Genomic DNA, 15,074 nt, shown 5'->3' with positions numbered 1-15,074 from the left:
CGGGCCAAGCCCATCCGCAGGATCATACTGGCGCCTATCTACTCTTGTGTTTATCTACATTATAGTTGGTGTTTATCTTACGTATTGCTAGTCATTATCTAGTTAAGGATAAGTACGATCTCATGTCGATCCAGTACTTAGACCGTCATTACCATATGTATATAAAAACCAGTTGGTCGACCTAATAATACACACAAGTTCCCCTCTTCATTCACAACACTTTTAATATATTTTAGTTAGTTTGAATAGTTTTTACTGAGTTTTTAAATATTTTAGAATGTTTTGTGTATTTTTAGTTTCTTTTATAGTGAATTAAGATATTGGTTAAATCTATATCTGAACCAAATTCGAAAAGAATCGAACTGAATCCTATCTAAATTCTTTTAAAATACTTTAGGGGCACGAACATCTAACTTAATTAAACAATAATCTCTTTTTCTTTTATGTGGGATTCTATGTTTTTCATCGGGTTGCTTGATTTTTCTGTCACATTAGAGTAACACTTAGCTCGTTTGTTAATAGTATATAGCAAGTATCTATTTGCAAGATCTTTCAAGTGATTGGGATAGCTTAGATTCAAACATGAAGGTTTGAGCCTCTTCGCCGTGTTGTGGTGGTGGTTTCTTTGAATGTTTGCAACCAGGATCGGCTGAGTATACATATATAATAGTACATTAAAATAAATATAGCGTAATAAAATAATTTAACTTCTTACAAATTTCAAATAAAAATAAATGTAAATTTTTATTTTAATTTTTTTTTAAAAATTAATAATTATAAGGTCCAAATTTTTTTTTGCTATAAAAGTTTAATAAGTAAAACGTAGCTCGTTTGTTAAATAGTAGTATATAGTGAGTATCTATGTGTAAGATCTGTCAAGTGATTGGGATAGTTTAGTTTCAAACATGAAGATTTGAGCTTCTTTGCCGTGTTATAGTGGTGGTTTCTTTGAATTTTTGCAACGGCTGAGTATACAGGACGGTAAGTGTGATCGTTCCGGACCATACCAATTTTATTTATTTTTTAAAATTATGTTCAAATTACATATATAATAGTACATTAAAATAAATATAGTGTAATAAAAATATAACTATGTAAAAATAATTTAACTTCTTACAAAGTTTAAATAAAAAATAAATGTAATTTTTTTTATTTTAATTAAAAAATAATAATAGTTATAAGGTCCAAAAATAATTTGCTAAAGTTTAATAAGTAGGGTCCAAATTCTTTTTTTGCACTAGGGCCCATCATCGTATTGAGCCAGGCCCTGTTTGCAACTAACCATCTTGGGCTTATTTACACCGATGTTACAAGTTGAACTCCGTTCATTACTCTGGTTGATAGGCAGAAGGGAATATTCCTTAAAAATACCCAGACTGAATTTATTTTGCTACTTTAATACACGAACTTTTTAGGCTCCCCATTTAATACACAGACTAAATTGCGTTACCCATAAAATACATCAACTTCTGAATTTCGGAGGTTTCACACTTCGATTCTAACAGCGTTAACTCTGTTTAACAGAGAATCAAGACGACGTTAATTTTTTAATCAAGCACGTGATTAAACCGTTAAAACATCAGGTTCCTTCATCAAAAGCCCCAAATTGAAAGAAGAACAAACCCTAATTTCATTTACCCCACAATCGAATTGCTCTAGACTCTCTTCTTCTCTAAACATTGTTCTTCTTCTCTAAACTCGGATTTCTATGTTCTATGAGAGACAGAAAAGATGAGGTAATTCCCGATCCCTTCCCTTTATCTTTATTTGATTCTTCTTCTTCTTCGGTTTGATTGTGTTTCTAAATCATAATCTTTGGTTTGATTGCAGTGAACTAGGGTTAATGAAGATTAGGCTACATTATGGAGGCGTTATGGAGCGTAAAGATAACGACTTTCAGTATCGGGGAGGATTAGTGAATAAAGACATTGCTATCGATCCAGATTACATGACGTGGTGTATGTTCGAAGGATTCTGTGAAGACAATGGGTCAAACGGGAAGGTGAAACACGTCTGGTACAAGCTTCCACAATGTGGATAAACATAATCATCTGAAGAGTAGTAAAGCAAGGATGTTGAAGCAGGGTACAATTGCAAGGATGTACAAGGATGAAGCAAGAAGAAGACCTGGTATTAAGTGGACTGACATCAAGGATGAGATAATGATGAGGTACAGTCTCTCAGTTTCTAAGTGGATATGCACGAAAGCAAGAAGAATGGCTCTAGATTTGGTAATACAAACTCAGAGAGAGCAATTTGCCAAGCTGTGGGATTATGAGAGGGAGCTTCAGCGTTCAAATGAGAATACGAAGACTGAGATTGTGACTATTCCTCGTGACGATGGTAAGGTTGTCTTCGACAGATTCTACATTTGTTTTGAGAATCTGAGGAACACATGGAAGAATTGTTGTCGGCCTATTATAGGACTTGATGGTGCATTTATGAAATGGGAGTTAAAGGGTGAGATTCTTGCAGCTGTTGGTCGAGATGCAGATAATAGGATTTATCCTATAGCGTGGGAAATAGTTAGAGTGGAAGATAATGCTTCATGGGCTTGGTTTGTTGATAAGTTGAAGGCTGATTTGGATTTGGGGTTAGGCAATGGATTCACTATCATATCTGACAAGCAGAAAGGTTTGATAAATGCTGTTGCAGACCTTCTACCCGAGTCAGAGCATAGACATTGTGCTAGACACATTTTTGCAAATTGGAGGAAGGTTTATAGTGCGTCAGAGTATGAAGATTATTTCTGGGCAATTGCATACAGCTTCACGAATGGTGATTATCAGATCAATTTGAAGGCTTTAGAAGTGTTCGACGCAAAGGCACATGAGGACTTGCTGAAGACAGAACCGAAGACATGGTGTAGAGCATTTTTCAGTAGACATGCACGATGCGAAGATGTGTGTAACAACCTCTCAGAAAGCTTCAACAGAACAATCAAAGATGCTCGTAAGTTGCCACTGATTAACATGCTTGAGGAGATTAGGAGACTTGCAATGAAGCGTAACTCTCGAAGGCGTGACATAACAAGTGGCTGTTCGACTCAGTTTCCACCAAATATCATGGAGATTTTTGAGCAAAACCGCCAAGCAAGTAACCACTGCACCGTTATTAAAAGTAGTGAAAGCTTATATGAAGTCACTGAGTGGGATTGTAGCTATGTGGTATGTCTTCCAGAAAAGCATTGTGCTTGTAATCGATGGGACCTCACCGGGATACCTTGCCAGCATGCTATTTATGTCATAAACGAGCATAACAAAGAACCTGAAGAGTAAGCACCATTCTTTCTTCTCATATCTTAGTATTATATAGGTTCTAACTCTATCTCTCTTTCTATTTTGTAGCTTTGTTGATCCTTACTATCTGACATCAAGGTGGCAAGACACCTACGAAAACAACATAAAACCTGTCAACGGAGAGAGACTGTGGGAGAAGACAGGTAAGGAAGCTATACAAATCCCTGAAAAAAGGAGAATGCCAGGACGCCCGAAGAATTATGATAGGATCAAAGAGGCACATGAGTCAAAGACAAATCCAACAAAGGTTACAAGAGAAGGAAGAAGGATGACATGTAGCAACTGTAAGCAAACAGGTCATAACTGTGGAACTTGTACTCTACAAGCTGCTCCTGAAATTAGGGTTTGTTCTTTTTTCGATTTGAGGGATTTCTGGGAAATAAAGAGTTGAATGAAATTAGGGTTTGTTCTTTTTTCGATTTGGGGCTTTTGATAAAGGAACCCGAGGATTTAACGGTTCAATCACGTGTCTAATTAAAAAATTAACGTCGTCTTGATTCTCTGTTAAACAGAGTTAACGCTGTTAGAATCGAGGTGTGAAACTTCCGAAATTCAAAAGTTGATGTATTTTTTGGGTAACGCAATTTAGTCTGTGTATTAAATGGAGAGCCTAAAAAGTTCGTGTATTAAAATAGCAAAAAAAATTCAGTCTGGGTATTTTTAAGGAATTTTCCCAAGGCAGAAGGTTTCTACTTCTAGTTTCTACAAATGGAGTCGGGAACGAGCTTAGCCTGATGATTAAGCTCAAGGTCTCAATCATACAAATCAATGGACGAACAGAAGACACGTGCTTGATGGGAGCTTATCCTTATCCTGTTGTTGTCTACTGTTCTTGGGTTTTATTATATTAAAAATTTGTATTTCATTTTGCTTTTATTTCTCGTCTTCCTTCGTAATCTGGCTCTTTAGTGGCCCAAACTATGAATATAATATAAAGTCGACAAAAAAAAAACTACTGAACTTGCACTTTTTCAGAAATTTGTTGAATATAAAATGAATTAAATACCAACTTCGGTTCCGCTTTTATTCATTTTGTCTTTCTTTTTTTAACACTAATTATATTGATCATGAAGAAATACTGGGGTGGAATGCAGATGTGAAATACAAGGCCGGCGGTAATAACCACGGAAACTAGATCGACGAAACCACAGTTTCCCGGTAAAGAAGTTCTAACATAGGGAGACAAAGAAAATTACAGATCCATAAACTAAAGGATGAAACCTTCTAAAGCTGATAAACATTTAAAACCAACAAAAGAAATAACAACTCAAAACCAGTAAACGATTACGATCATGCGTCCATCTTCACTAAAAACCAAGATGATAAAGGTTCCGTTTTTGTTCATTTTATCTAAAACCCATATTTATCCAAAATTATATAAAATAAACCAAACTGAACATTGTCTATATATATACTTCAAAACTGCCATCCAAAAATTTATATGATATCTTAGTTGTTGATCATATCAAGTGCGTCTTAGATACAATCCTTTTGAGAATCACAAGCGTGCAAATATGACCATCGGATCGAGAGATCCTTAAAATTGTTTCTAATACATGCGAAAGATTTCATATATATATATATATATTAGATGTTTCACAAAAGATAAAAGCTTTATAACATACTATATATTTAGGGATTCTTCTCTTCCACCTCCCTGCCAAGAGCGATGTCCATCTTCATCTTGTTCATCTCTTTCTTTGCTTTTTCAACTTCTTCTTTCGTTGGTTTGTTCCTCTCACCGTCTACAAATTAACAGACAAAAAACATTACAAAATTAAGAACAAGAACTAAAAATGCATAAAAGAAATTAACCAAAAAACAGTAAACCTGTCTTCTTCACTTGGGTAGGGCTAGGGTTAGCACTCTTCTTCGCTTCCACAGAGCTCATCATGTTAGTATTCATCTTGAGTTGTAATAAGAGAATTGGGAAAAATGGAAGTTATTTTATAGGCAAACTCACCACCTGTGAAATGAAAAATTTGTAGGTCCCCCTTACTTTGCAAAGCTAATTGTTACAGTTTTTGTAAAATCCCTCTACTAAATATCTAATACAGTATATCATAAATTTATGATAATTATAACTCTATTATATTTGTATTTCCTACATTTTTGTAAATTATAGCTAAAATATAACTAGAGTTTCCAAGGTTTCTAAGTTTTTTTATAAGCAGTTTCTGAGGTCTGCTGATTTATAGAGATATTATTGATACTTATATCAATAAAAAGTTATTTGGTAAATACTTTATTGATGTCTAGGGCACGTCCAGCTCATCACATACACTTTACAAGGTCAAACAGATAGCTCTATTTTAAATTCGACGGCACGTCCAGCTCATCCCCCCGCTGCCACAGCTTCTTATTAAAATGCTTGTGGTGGCCTCCTGGGTCCTGGCGCCCTTCGTCTCACATTTGTTCTCTTATTTGTGAGTGAGAAAAAGAGCATAAGGGTCAAAATAAATTATACTTAAATAACACATTAAAGAGATGTTTACATGTAATACTGCAACCACCAATCCCTTCATTATTTCTCTGCAAAGTATAATCGGTAGTAGACCCCATATGTAATTATAACCGTACAGATATGATTAGGACATGAAATAGTGACAGTTTTTTCTCTTCTTTTTTCTTGATGTCGTCAAACATAATAAGGGAATAAGCCGAGTTTTTAAATTGAATCTGGGTTTATTTTTATCGAATTTAAAGTTTTCAGTCATATACAAATATTAAAGTTTTAATACGGTTTTGTTTCAGTTTTACTCAACTCCAAATCAGTTTGATTTCAATTCTTTTAATAAGATTCAGCAAAAAAAAATTCAATATCACTCGATTATGTTTTTATTCATTTACCTAAAATCCATCAAAAATTTAAAATCCATCAAAAATTTAAAATCCATCAAAAATTTATTTGAAACTGTGCAACATCACCAAAAATAAATCTAAACATTGTCTAGACTTTGATTTGACAAAAGATCCATAAAATATATTAGCTATTGATTATTTTTTTGCTTAAAGCTATTGATCATTATATTGACTATTGAGTTCCTCTTCAAAATGAATTATTCTTTTGAGAAAGTTCAAAAAAAAAAAATTATTTTGAGAATCAGGGTTGATTCATAATTTGGTTGGTGTAAATTCTGTGATAAATAGGATCAGGGTTGATTCATAGTTAAAGATCGGACGACTATTTTTTGTTTACGAAGCCTAATACGTAGTATATTAATGATAACCGCATTTATTTGTATATTTTGTTTTTCTTATTAGTAGGGGTTATTGGTTGTTGTATTTTAATTGATTTGAAAATCTAAACTAAATCTAGTGTTATTGGTTCTATGATTTTCAAATCTGCATTAAAATAATGTGTTATTGGTTTAATGATTCATAAATTATGTATCAAATCAAGTGTTATTCAATCGTACGGATTTACTAATATATTTGATTTTATAATGGATTTGTTTGGATTCTTTAGTTAAAAATACAAAAGACTCAAATCCGAGGGAAAACCTCCGGATTTGCATATTTTACTTGGATTTATAAATATTATATAGATTTCTAAATCAATCAAGATAAATAAACCAATGCTTAAAGTATAAATTAATTGACCTTTGTAACGTTTTGATGTAGTTTTGGTTTCGATGTGGTGGCCCACTGCCTAGTGGGCCTTGTGGTCCAACATTTTTCTTGAAATTTTTCTTGTTTGGGACATGTATTTTCCAAAAAAAACAATAACGGACCAGGAAAAAAAAGCAGAAAAGACCACAGACGAAAAAAAAATTGTGATCACAGAACTAATCATTTTCAGAAAACCCTAAAATTTCTGTGGGCGTCAACATATAATGAGAATCTTCCGCAGACGATCACGTGACAGGTCAGGGTTAGGTGTATTGGTCAAGCTGACTTAAGCATTCCAGACTGAATTTGACTAGGTTTATGATGTATAAATCAACAGATGTACAAAACCCCAAGTGCTTCTAGTATACATCAATAGAACTTTAATAATGTATTCTCTATAATTCTTTACAACTTACCCTATTTAAAAGAAATATTTATTATCTATAACTCTTTAGCATTTTTTTTACATTTAAAAAGTTATATATTACATTTATTCCTTATCAAGTAACATAAATAATTTCTAGACAGTATTCGAAAAATAATTTGTTTATGTGTCGTTACCATATTCATTTTCACCAAAAAAAGATCACTTAGTATTGAAAAATTGTGACATAACATTCTTAATTATGAAATGTTTAATTTCTTTTATAAATATTCATACTTTTTACAAATTTTTTTAAATATGGTAATAACTATTAATTCCTACATCAACCATTAAAGTATATTTATTTATAAAAATTACTTTTATTAATATTTTGAAATATAAAATTGACTAATATTTTATTTATGTTTCTCATTTGGTATATATCTATATATTATCAAAAAAATTTGTAAGTGTGCCTTACAAATATAAAACTAGAACAACACTAATCAAATAAATTTTCGTTGATAGTTAATTGAAGGAAATTTTATTTAAATTTAACTGTTCATTCTGTAAATTAACAAATTGATTTTTACCAGTTTAGCATATTTTAACTAAAATAACAAAAGCCAAAATTTATTAACATTTATATAGATTTAAATATATAATTTTACATCTAAGGGATAATATTCATATTTAAATAAATAGTGATTATCATATAAATAAAATGTTATTTTTAAACTAAATTTTCAAATTATCATAAAAATATTTTTTTAGAAAATGTAGTTTTAGGTCTAGCGAAGTTTAAATAAAATAAATTTAAATTAACTAAACCAATTTTTTCCTAGACACTATTTGAGAAAGAAGTTGCTTATATATCATCACCATATTCATTCTCACAAAAAGATGACATGACATGAAAAATTGTGACATAACATCAGTCGATTATAACCTGTAATTCTTTTACAAATATTCATATTTTTGGCAAGATTTTTTAAATATAATAATAACTATTAACTCCAAAATCAACCATTAAATTATATTTTATTTAATTTTTTTTATTAATATTTTTGAAATATAATAATGACTTATTTTTATTTATATATATCAAAATTATTTGTAAGTGTGCCTTACAAACATAAAATTAAAATAATGATAATCAAATAAATTTTTGTTGATAGTTTAATTGAATGAAATTTTATTTAAACTTTATGGTTCATTATGTAAATTAAAAAAAAAAAATTCCAGTTTAACATATTTTAGCTAAAATAAAAAAACCAAAATTTATTAAAATTTATATAGATTTAAATAAAAAAAATTTAAAACTAGGAGATAATTTACATATTTAAATAAGTAATATAATAATTTATTTTTGTACAATATAATTTTAATTGTATCTAGTTTAAATAAAAAAAATTTAAATAATTATACCAAATCAAAAGAAACAATAATATATATATTTACATTTTTGGTTTTATTTTTCCGAATCGATGTAATTAAAATATAAAAATTATAATGTTAACATGTGAATTAAAATTAAAATTAAAATACATTTAAAATTATTACTTATTCTTTTTTATTTTTTTATTATTTCTCATATATTTTTTAATGGTTACCGGTTTGAGTTGTTATATTATGTTTTTTTTTTGGTTTCAGGATTAGATGTGGGTGGGCCTTTTGGTCCAACATTCAAATTGTTCATTAGAATTCGTTTGGATATTTCCCTTTTCTTTGGTGAAATCCTTTTGGTCCAACATTCAAATTGTTCATTAGAATTCGTTTGGATATTTCCCTTTTCTTTGGTGAAATGGACATTTCCCTTTTGCACCAACATAGCCTTTTCAAATATATTAACATAAAAAAAAAGGAAACCGATGTTCTCATAAATATATTTACATTTTGTCAAACATCATTGATGGATTAGGAGTGTTCGATGTGCGACGCTCACCCATAATACCGAATATAGATTGGTCCATATGGACCGTATCAGATTGGTCCGCTGCTTCTGCCCACCAGTAAAAGTTGTAAAACCGCAAAGTTTAGGGATCTTTAATTATGCTTGTTTCTTGTATTCTAAGTTATCCAGTTTTCGAGAGACATAGATTGTTGATGCTTCCTCAGCAGTCGCGCAATTAGAAATTCCATTGTGAACAGTGCATCGAACGGAGTCCTAGACTCCAGGTACTTTGGCTAAACCGCTTTTTCTCCCTTACGTGTGTACGTATTCTCCAGAGCTTCTCGGTATGATCTCACCTCCTCCGTGAATGCTTCTAAGTTTTTCACATTCCCGACCACCTAAATTTGAACAGAGATATATGTATGAAATTAAATGAATATAGACAATCACATTCATAATAGCTTTCTTGTTGGAAAAGTTACTCACCTCTTCCGCAGTCTCGCCGGATACGTATGATTTCCGGAAACGAACTGGTTAATGTTTTTATAATTCTAGGCTTCTTAGCTTTTCTAATATACTTTAGATTACAACTTCGTATGATATTTTGAATAAAAACATTTGTAGACATATACAAATGTCTACAAAACTGTTGATTAAAAATCATGTTTTAAACATATACTTTAGCCTACTTACAAACAGCTCTTAAATATTTTAATAGATAGGAAATAAATTTGTCAATGAATGGTATCACGTTTAATCTAAAACTAGGTTAAGACCAGCGCAACTGCGCGGGCTGAACGTCATATTATTATTTATTTATGTACATTTATGTATGATGTATATAATTAAATTAGATTAAGCACCTAAATCAAAACAATACCTCTTGTTTATTTACGATACTTTTTTGGTAATTAAATCAAAATAATCAATTTATTTATTTAATATGATATATAACTAATTTCAATGACATGCACATAGATATTTAGTACATTTTAATATAAATATTTATTATTGACATTTTACATAAAATATTTCATATAGTACAATTTCTAATGTGTGATTTTTTCAATGTATTTTATATGTTATATAGTTTAAGTTTAAACTATATTAATATATAATATGAATATCTATTAAATGAGATTTCGTATTCATACGATTTATGATTATTTGTAGCTTGTTATTACAAAAAAAAAAGTTAAACTATTGATCACAAAATTTGAGTGTGAGATATTTAATGTTTTTAGTAATTTATAGTCATTTCAAAATTTTAAAATATAACATATACAAAAAATATAATTTTGTATTATATGGTTAATGTAATTGTTTAACTCTTTTAATAATATAAAAGTAAACAAAAAAAGAGCTGAGATACAAAGATTGTTATCAAATATTTATTATTCATAATCATCAATTGTCATATATATATATATATACACGTTAATCATATTAGGTAATTCTATAGTTTTTATTTAAAGAAAATTCGAGAATATTATTTTGTACAGTATTTATCAATTTGATAGTTAGTTTAATAAAATGTATAATATAAGTTAAGATGAACCAACCTATTTTTTAAAAAATTTTGAATTCATGATGACACGTTGCTACAAAACAATGTTGTAATGTTCCTCTTAAGAAATATTCCGTGTTCACCTTACTTAATGCTTGATTAATTTAATGTCAAAGAAAAACGCGCTAAAGAAAATTGCATAAAATGTGAAATGTCTACTTAAATGCACAGACGATTTTCCTTTTTAAAAATGATGATTATATAATATACTCTCCTAAGTACATGTGTAGAGATTTTAATTAATGTCACACGATTCGGTCTATATTTTGGATCATAAAAACACCTCTAATGAAATATTAATTTTGTATTAAAAGGTCAATGGCATGAATTGTAATAAACACATGAAGAAATGTTATTAATTGTCAAAAGCTCCATAATCGAACAACTATTACAAAAAAGGAGAAAAACAATAAGCGTCAAAAGGAAAAAAAAAAAAGAAAGAAAGGAAAACTAACTATTAAAATTATGAATTTAAGGAAACTAGTATTAATTCCTCGAGGTTGCACCCCAATATATATATATATATATTAATTTAGAAGCCCTAAATCGCTGCTATAACTTTCTCTCCAAGATTGAGCTACAATGTGTTTGTCTACGGAGACAGCGGAGCTTCCTATGCATGTGGTGACGGATGAGATTCTCACGAGATTGCCTGCTAAATCTCTGATGAGATTCAAGTGCGTTTCAAAGCTCTGGTTATCGCTCATCCGCTCACGTCATTTCTCCAACCGTTTCTCAAAGGTCCCATCCCCTCGTCTTTACATGTGTTTATGGGATCAAGCCACCATTGGTGACAATGAAACATACACATTGGCTCCTCTAGACACTCGGCCTTCAACGTCCACCTTTGTTGTTGACGACAATCTGCCCGACCCAGCGATTGGAGGTTACATCTTGCAAAATCTTGGTGGCTTCATGATCTACGTCTATAGGAGAGAGCCCCATATCTATAACCCTGCCACCGGACAATTGATAGGCTTCCCCTTAAGAAGTTCCGACCACATCGTCGTACCTCCTGGAGGAGAAAAGGTCGTCACCTATTATTTCGGATACGACCCACTTAGCCACAAGTACAAAGCGGTCTCCTTGATTAGCGTATTCTTAGAGGAAACTGAACAAGTCATAAGTTCAATGAATTATATCTTTAGCCAAAAAAATAAACTAGGTTATTGGAACAAGGCTGCTCTAACTCCAACGGACTTTTGTCCTCACATGCCTTCCAAAGGAGGAATCTCTATCGATGCAATTATTTATTACTTGGCTTTGGTGGATAGAGATCGATTTGTGGTTGCTAGTTTCGACATTAGAACTGAAGAGTTCAACATGATCCAAGTACCCAAGCTTCATGAAGATGCCTCGGTAGATACCCCAGATCTGACTCTTTTGGAGCTTGGAGGAAAAGCAACTCTATGTGACCCAACCAATCTTAGAGACAAGGGTGTCTTGGCCTTATGGACCCTGGAAGATGTCGGGAGCAAGAAATGGTCGTGCAAGAGTTTGGTTTTGAAGCCTTCTCAGCTGCCTTTAGTCGACAGCATTACATTCAGGGTAAAAGGTACAACTCAAAACGGCAAGGTTCTCCTGATACCAAAGGATTTTCTTTCTCCTTTTCACATTCTCTCTTATGATATGCAAAACAATGATATGAGAAAGATTGAGATCAAAGGTATACCGGACGTCTGGTTTAATATGTACGAAGAAGCTGACCTACATTTTGATGTGATGTTTATGGACCAGAGTGAGAGCCCAATCTATATTGATTTCCTGTCCTGTTTTGACTGGGGAGATGGAGATTGAAAGATGGAAGAAATCAAACATATCACGGAATAATGAATCTGAAAAAAAAATCCAAGAACATCAGAGATTGTAGAAATTAAAATTGGTTTAATCCTTATAGTACAAATTTATGCATTTTCTATATTTATTCTAAAAGAGTAGCAATACTTTTTCATAAACACTTTTGTGCTTATTCTTGTTAGGGAAAATTGGCAATATAGAACAAAACAACTATAGATTTGTCCCTTTAGTATTAAATCATAAATCTTTGTCCCTATAGAATAAACAATATTGAATACCCTATTTTGTCCTTTTCTTTAACATGTAGTTACCATAAAAAAAACTAATTTTATAAAAGGAGTAAAAGTTTTATAAAAAAACACAATTGTATCGTCCTTCCTTCCTCGTCTCTGACTCCTTCTCAATTGAAGAAGATGCAATTTCGTTCGCCGTCGCCACCGTCTTGAGCTGGCCGTCTAAGTCTGTCGGAGAGGTTGAAATCGTCGTCCCATCTCTCCGTCGTCCTCCTTCTTTCATCGTCACATCTCTTCGTCTAACCTCTGTTATCTCCGCCGTCGTCACATCTCTTCGTCCTTCCTTCCTCGTCACTTCTCTTCGTCTTTCCTTTGAAATCGTCGTCACGATTAGATTCACATTGTTCTACTTTTGCTCTTGCTTCATCTCGGTTCCCAAAAATTGAAGGTTAGGGTTTGGAAATCCCCTTTATTATTTTTCTTTATTTTGTTCGTTTTATGGTTTTGCATGTAGTAGATAGAGATTGCTTTGATTGAAAACACAATTCGATTCACATTTACGGTTTTGATTTTTAGTTTGTGTTTGAGTTGATTGTAGTTTGTTGTTGAGTTCGATTCACGTTTTAAAACACAATTCGATTCGATTCACGTTTATAGTTCTCAATTCCTAATAGACTTGAAAAGGCTAATTAGTTTGACATGTAAATAGATCGATTTTACATGTTGTTAATGTGATCAGTTGATTTGGCTCTGTTTCTTTGCCGTGTTTGGACCATGCGTGTAGAGAAAAACACATATGCTAGTTGATTGTGATTGTTAGGTGCTATTTTTGAATGTCTAATAGTTTGATTGTGAGATTGAGTTATATTTACTTTGGAATTGTGTTTGTATGTCCTTAAAGGAATGGCTAGCGAGTTGAAGTTTATGATTTCATGTTTTATAGGAATGGCTTATCAGTTTCCAAAAACGCGTATGATGAGCTGCTTGCATCAAAATTCAGAGCAAGGGAAGATTTGCATCTGAAGAACAGTTACGTGTTGGATGGATTCTCATATGCGTTTCAGATATGGATTATGGAGGCAGTCCCAGACATTGGTACTATGGTGGGTAAAAAGATTAAAAAAAACAATGATGTGGTTGATGATGCTGCGTGGACAATGATGTGGTTGATGATGCTGCGTTCATTAGGGAAGATGAGAAAAAGGATGAAAGAGTTGGTCGTATTGTTGCTCTGATGAATGCCAAACAAGACTGGAACCAATTCGCTTGGGAAGTTGAGGCTTTGCCTCGAAATGTGGAGCTTTCTGATTCAGAAGAAGATGTTGAAGTCGAAGATGTCACAGAGGAACCGTCTGTTATTGCAGAGGAACCGACTGTTGTTGCAGAGGAACCAATTGTTGTTACGAAAAGGGGCAAGCGCAAGCTTATTGATCCAGGTGTCGAGTCTCGAAAGAAACAACTGCTTTGTCAACGGGCGGCTGAGCATAACAGTGGTGTCTCCGGTGATCTGAAGACCTTCATTGAAGGTTTGTTCACCTCTTCTTTCAACTCTTTAAAGGAGCTGGTGCAAAAGGACATTCAAGAGCATTTTGACAAGGTCCATAATGAGATGGCTCAACTCAAGGAAACGATGTCTCAAGTTACGGGTCCTTCACATACAGAGGGAAAAACCAGAGCATCTGAGATTTCGGGTCCTTCACAATCAGAGGGGAAAGACCAAGACAAATCATCACAGAGTCCGGGTCCTTCAGCAGCAAAGGGAAAAGCCAATGGCAAGGCAGCTGAGAGTTTGCCTCCTCCTGCGGTTCATCGTAGCCCTAGGCCAGTAAGAAAGGTAACAAAAAAATGAATCTTTTGTAATGTTCCATATCGGGTTTGAATCTTTTGTAATGTTCTGTTCTTTGTCTTTTGTTGTAATTGCTATGTAGTTTGACACGGCTGTAATATGGTTGTATTTTGTTATGTGGCATAACGGTTGACTTGATTGTAATTTTATTTGTATGAAGTGAAAAACCCTTCTATTAATGTTATGCTTGGTTGTATTAACAGGATGTTCAAAATTCTGAGGACGACATGATGGATTTTTTGAAGAATTTGTCACAATCATCAAACATCAAAGTAGAAATGGAGACCCAAGAGTACTTACAAGATGCCATGGGAAACCTTTCTCAATCATCATATGTTAAAGGTTTCGATCCATCACAAAAACTCAATGGCGAAGAACCAGCTGAATGCGTTACTCCACTGACTTCATTTAAGCCTGCGGATTGGAGACCACCTACTCTCAAAGATATCGACTTACATGAGG

At 32.5% G+C, this 15,074-nt stretch overlaps 3 protein-coding genes across 3 annotated transcripts in view; all 3 read left to right on the top strand.

Moving 5' to 3' along the window:
* The first annotated feature begins 1,731 nt into the window (after positions 1-1,731).
* Positions 1,732-3,199, top strand: LOC106308884. The gene is made up of 4 exons (XM_013745990.1): positions 1,732-1,736; positions 1,831-2,002; positions 2,058-3,092; positions 3,161-3,199. The coding sequence occupies exons 1-4, from the start codon at positions 1,732-1,734 to the stop codon at positions 3,197-3,199; spliced, it is 1,251 nt and encodes a 416-aa protein (XP_013601444.1).
* Positions 3,200-11,318: 8,119 nt separating this feature from the next.
* On the top strand, positions 11,319-12,533 carry LOC106308883 (F-box/LRR-repeat protein At2g40920-like). The gene has a single exon (XM_013745989.1). The coding sequence runs from the start codon at positions 11,319-11,321 to the stop codon at positions 12,531-12,533; it is 1,215 nt and encodes a 404-aa protein (XP_013601443.1).
* A 1,393-nt stretch (positions 12,534-13,926) lies between these two features.
* Positions 13,927-15,074, top strand: part of LOC106308882 — a 3,602-nt gene continuing 2,454 nt past the window's right edge. Inside the window, exons 1-2 of the mRNA XM_013745988.1 lie at positions 13,927-14,600; positions 14,816-14,954. Coding sequence (XP_013601442.1) covers positions 14,001-14,600; positions 14,816-14,954 — 739 coding nt within the window. The 5' untranslated portion in view covers positions 13,927-14,000. The remainder of the gene's footprint in view (positions 14,601-14,815; positions 14,955-15,074) is intronic.

This window comes from Brassica oleracea, chromosome C8, assembly GCF_000695525.1.
Source record: "Brassica oleracea var. oleracea cultivar TO1000 chromosome C8, BOL, whole genome shotgun sequence".
NCBI classification, from domain to species: Eukaryota; Viridiplantae; Streptophyta; class Magnoliopsida; order Brassicales; family Brassicaceae; genus Brassica; species Brassica oleracea.
Note: the sequence above shows the minus strand (reverse complement) of the source record. Positions and strands in the feature narration are given on the sequence as shown.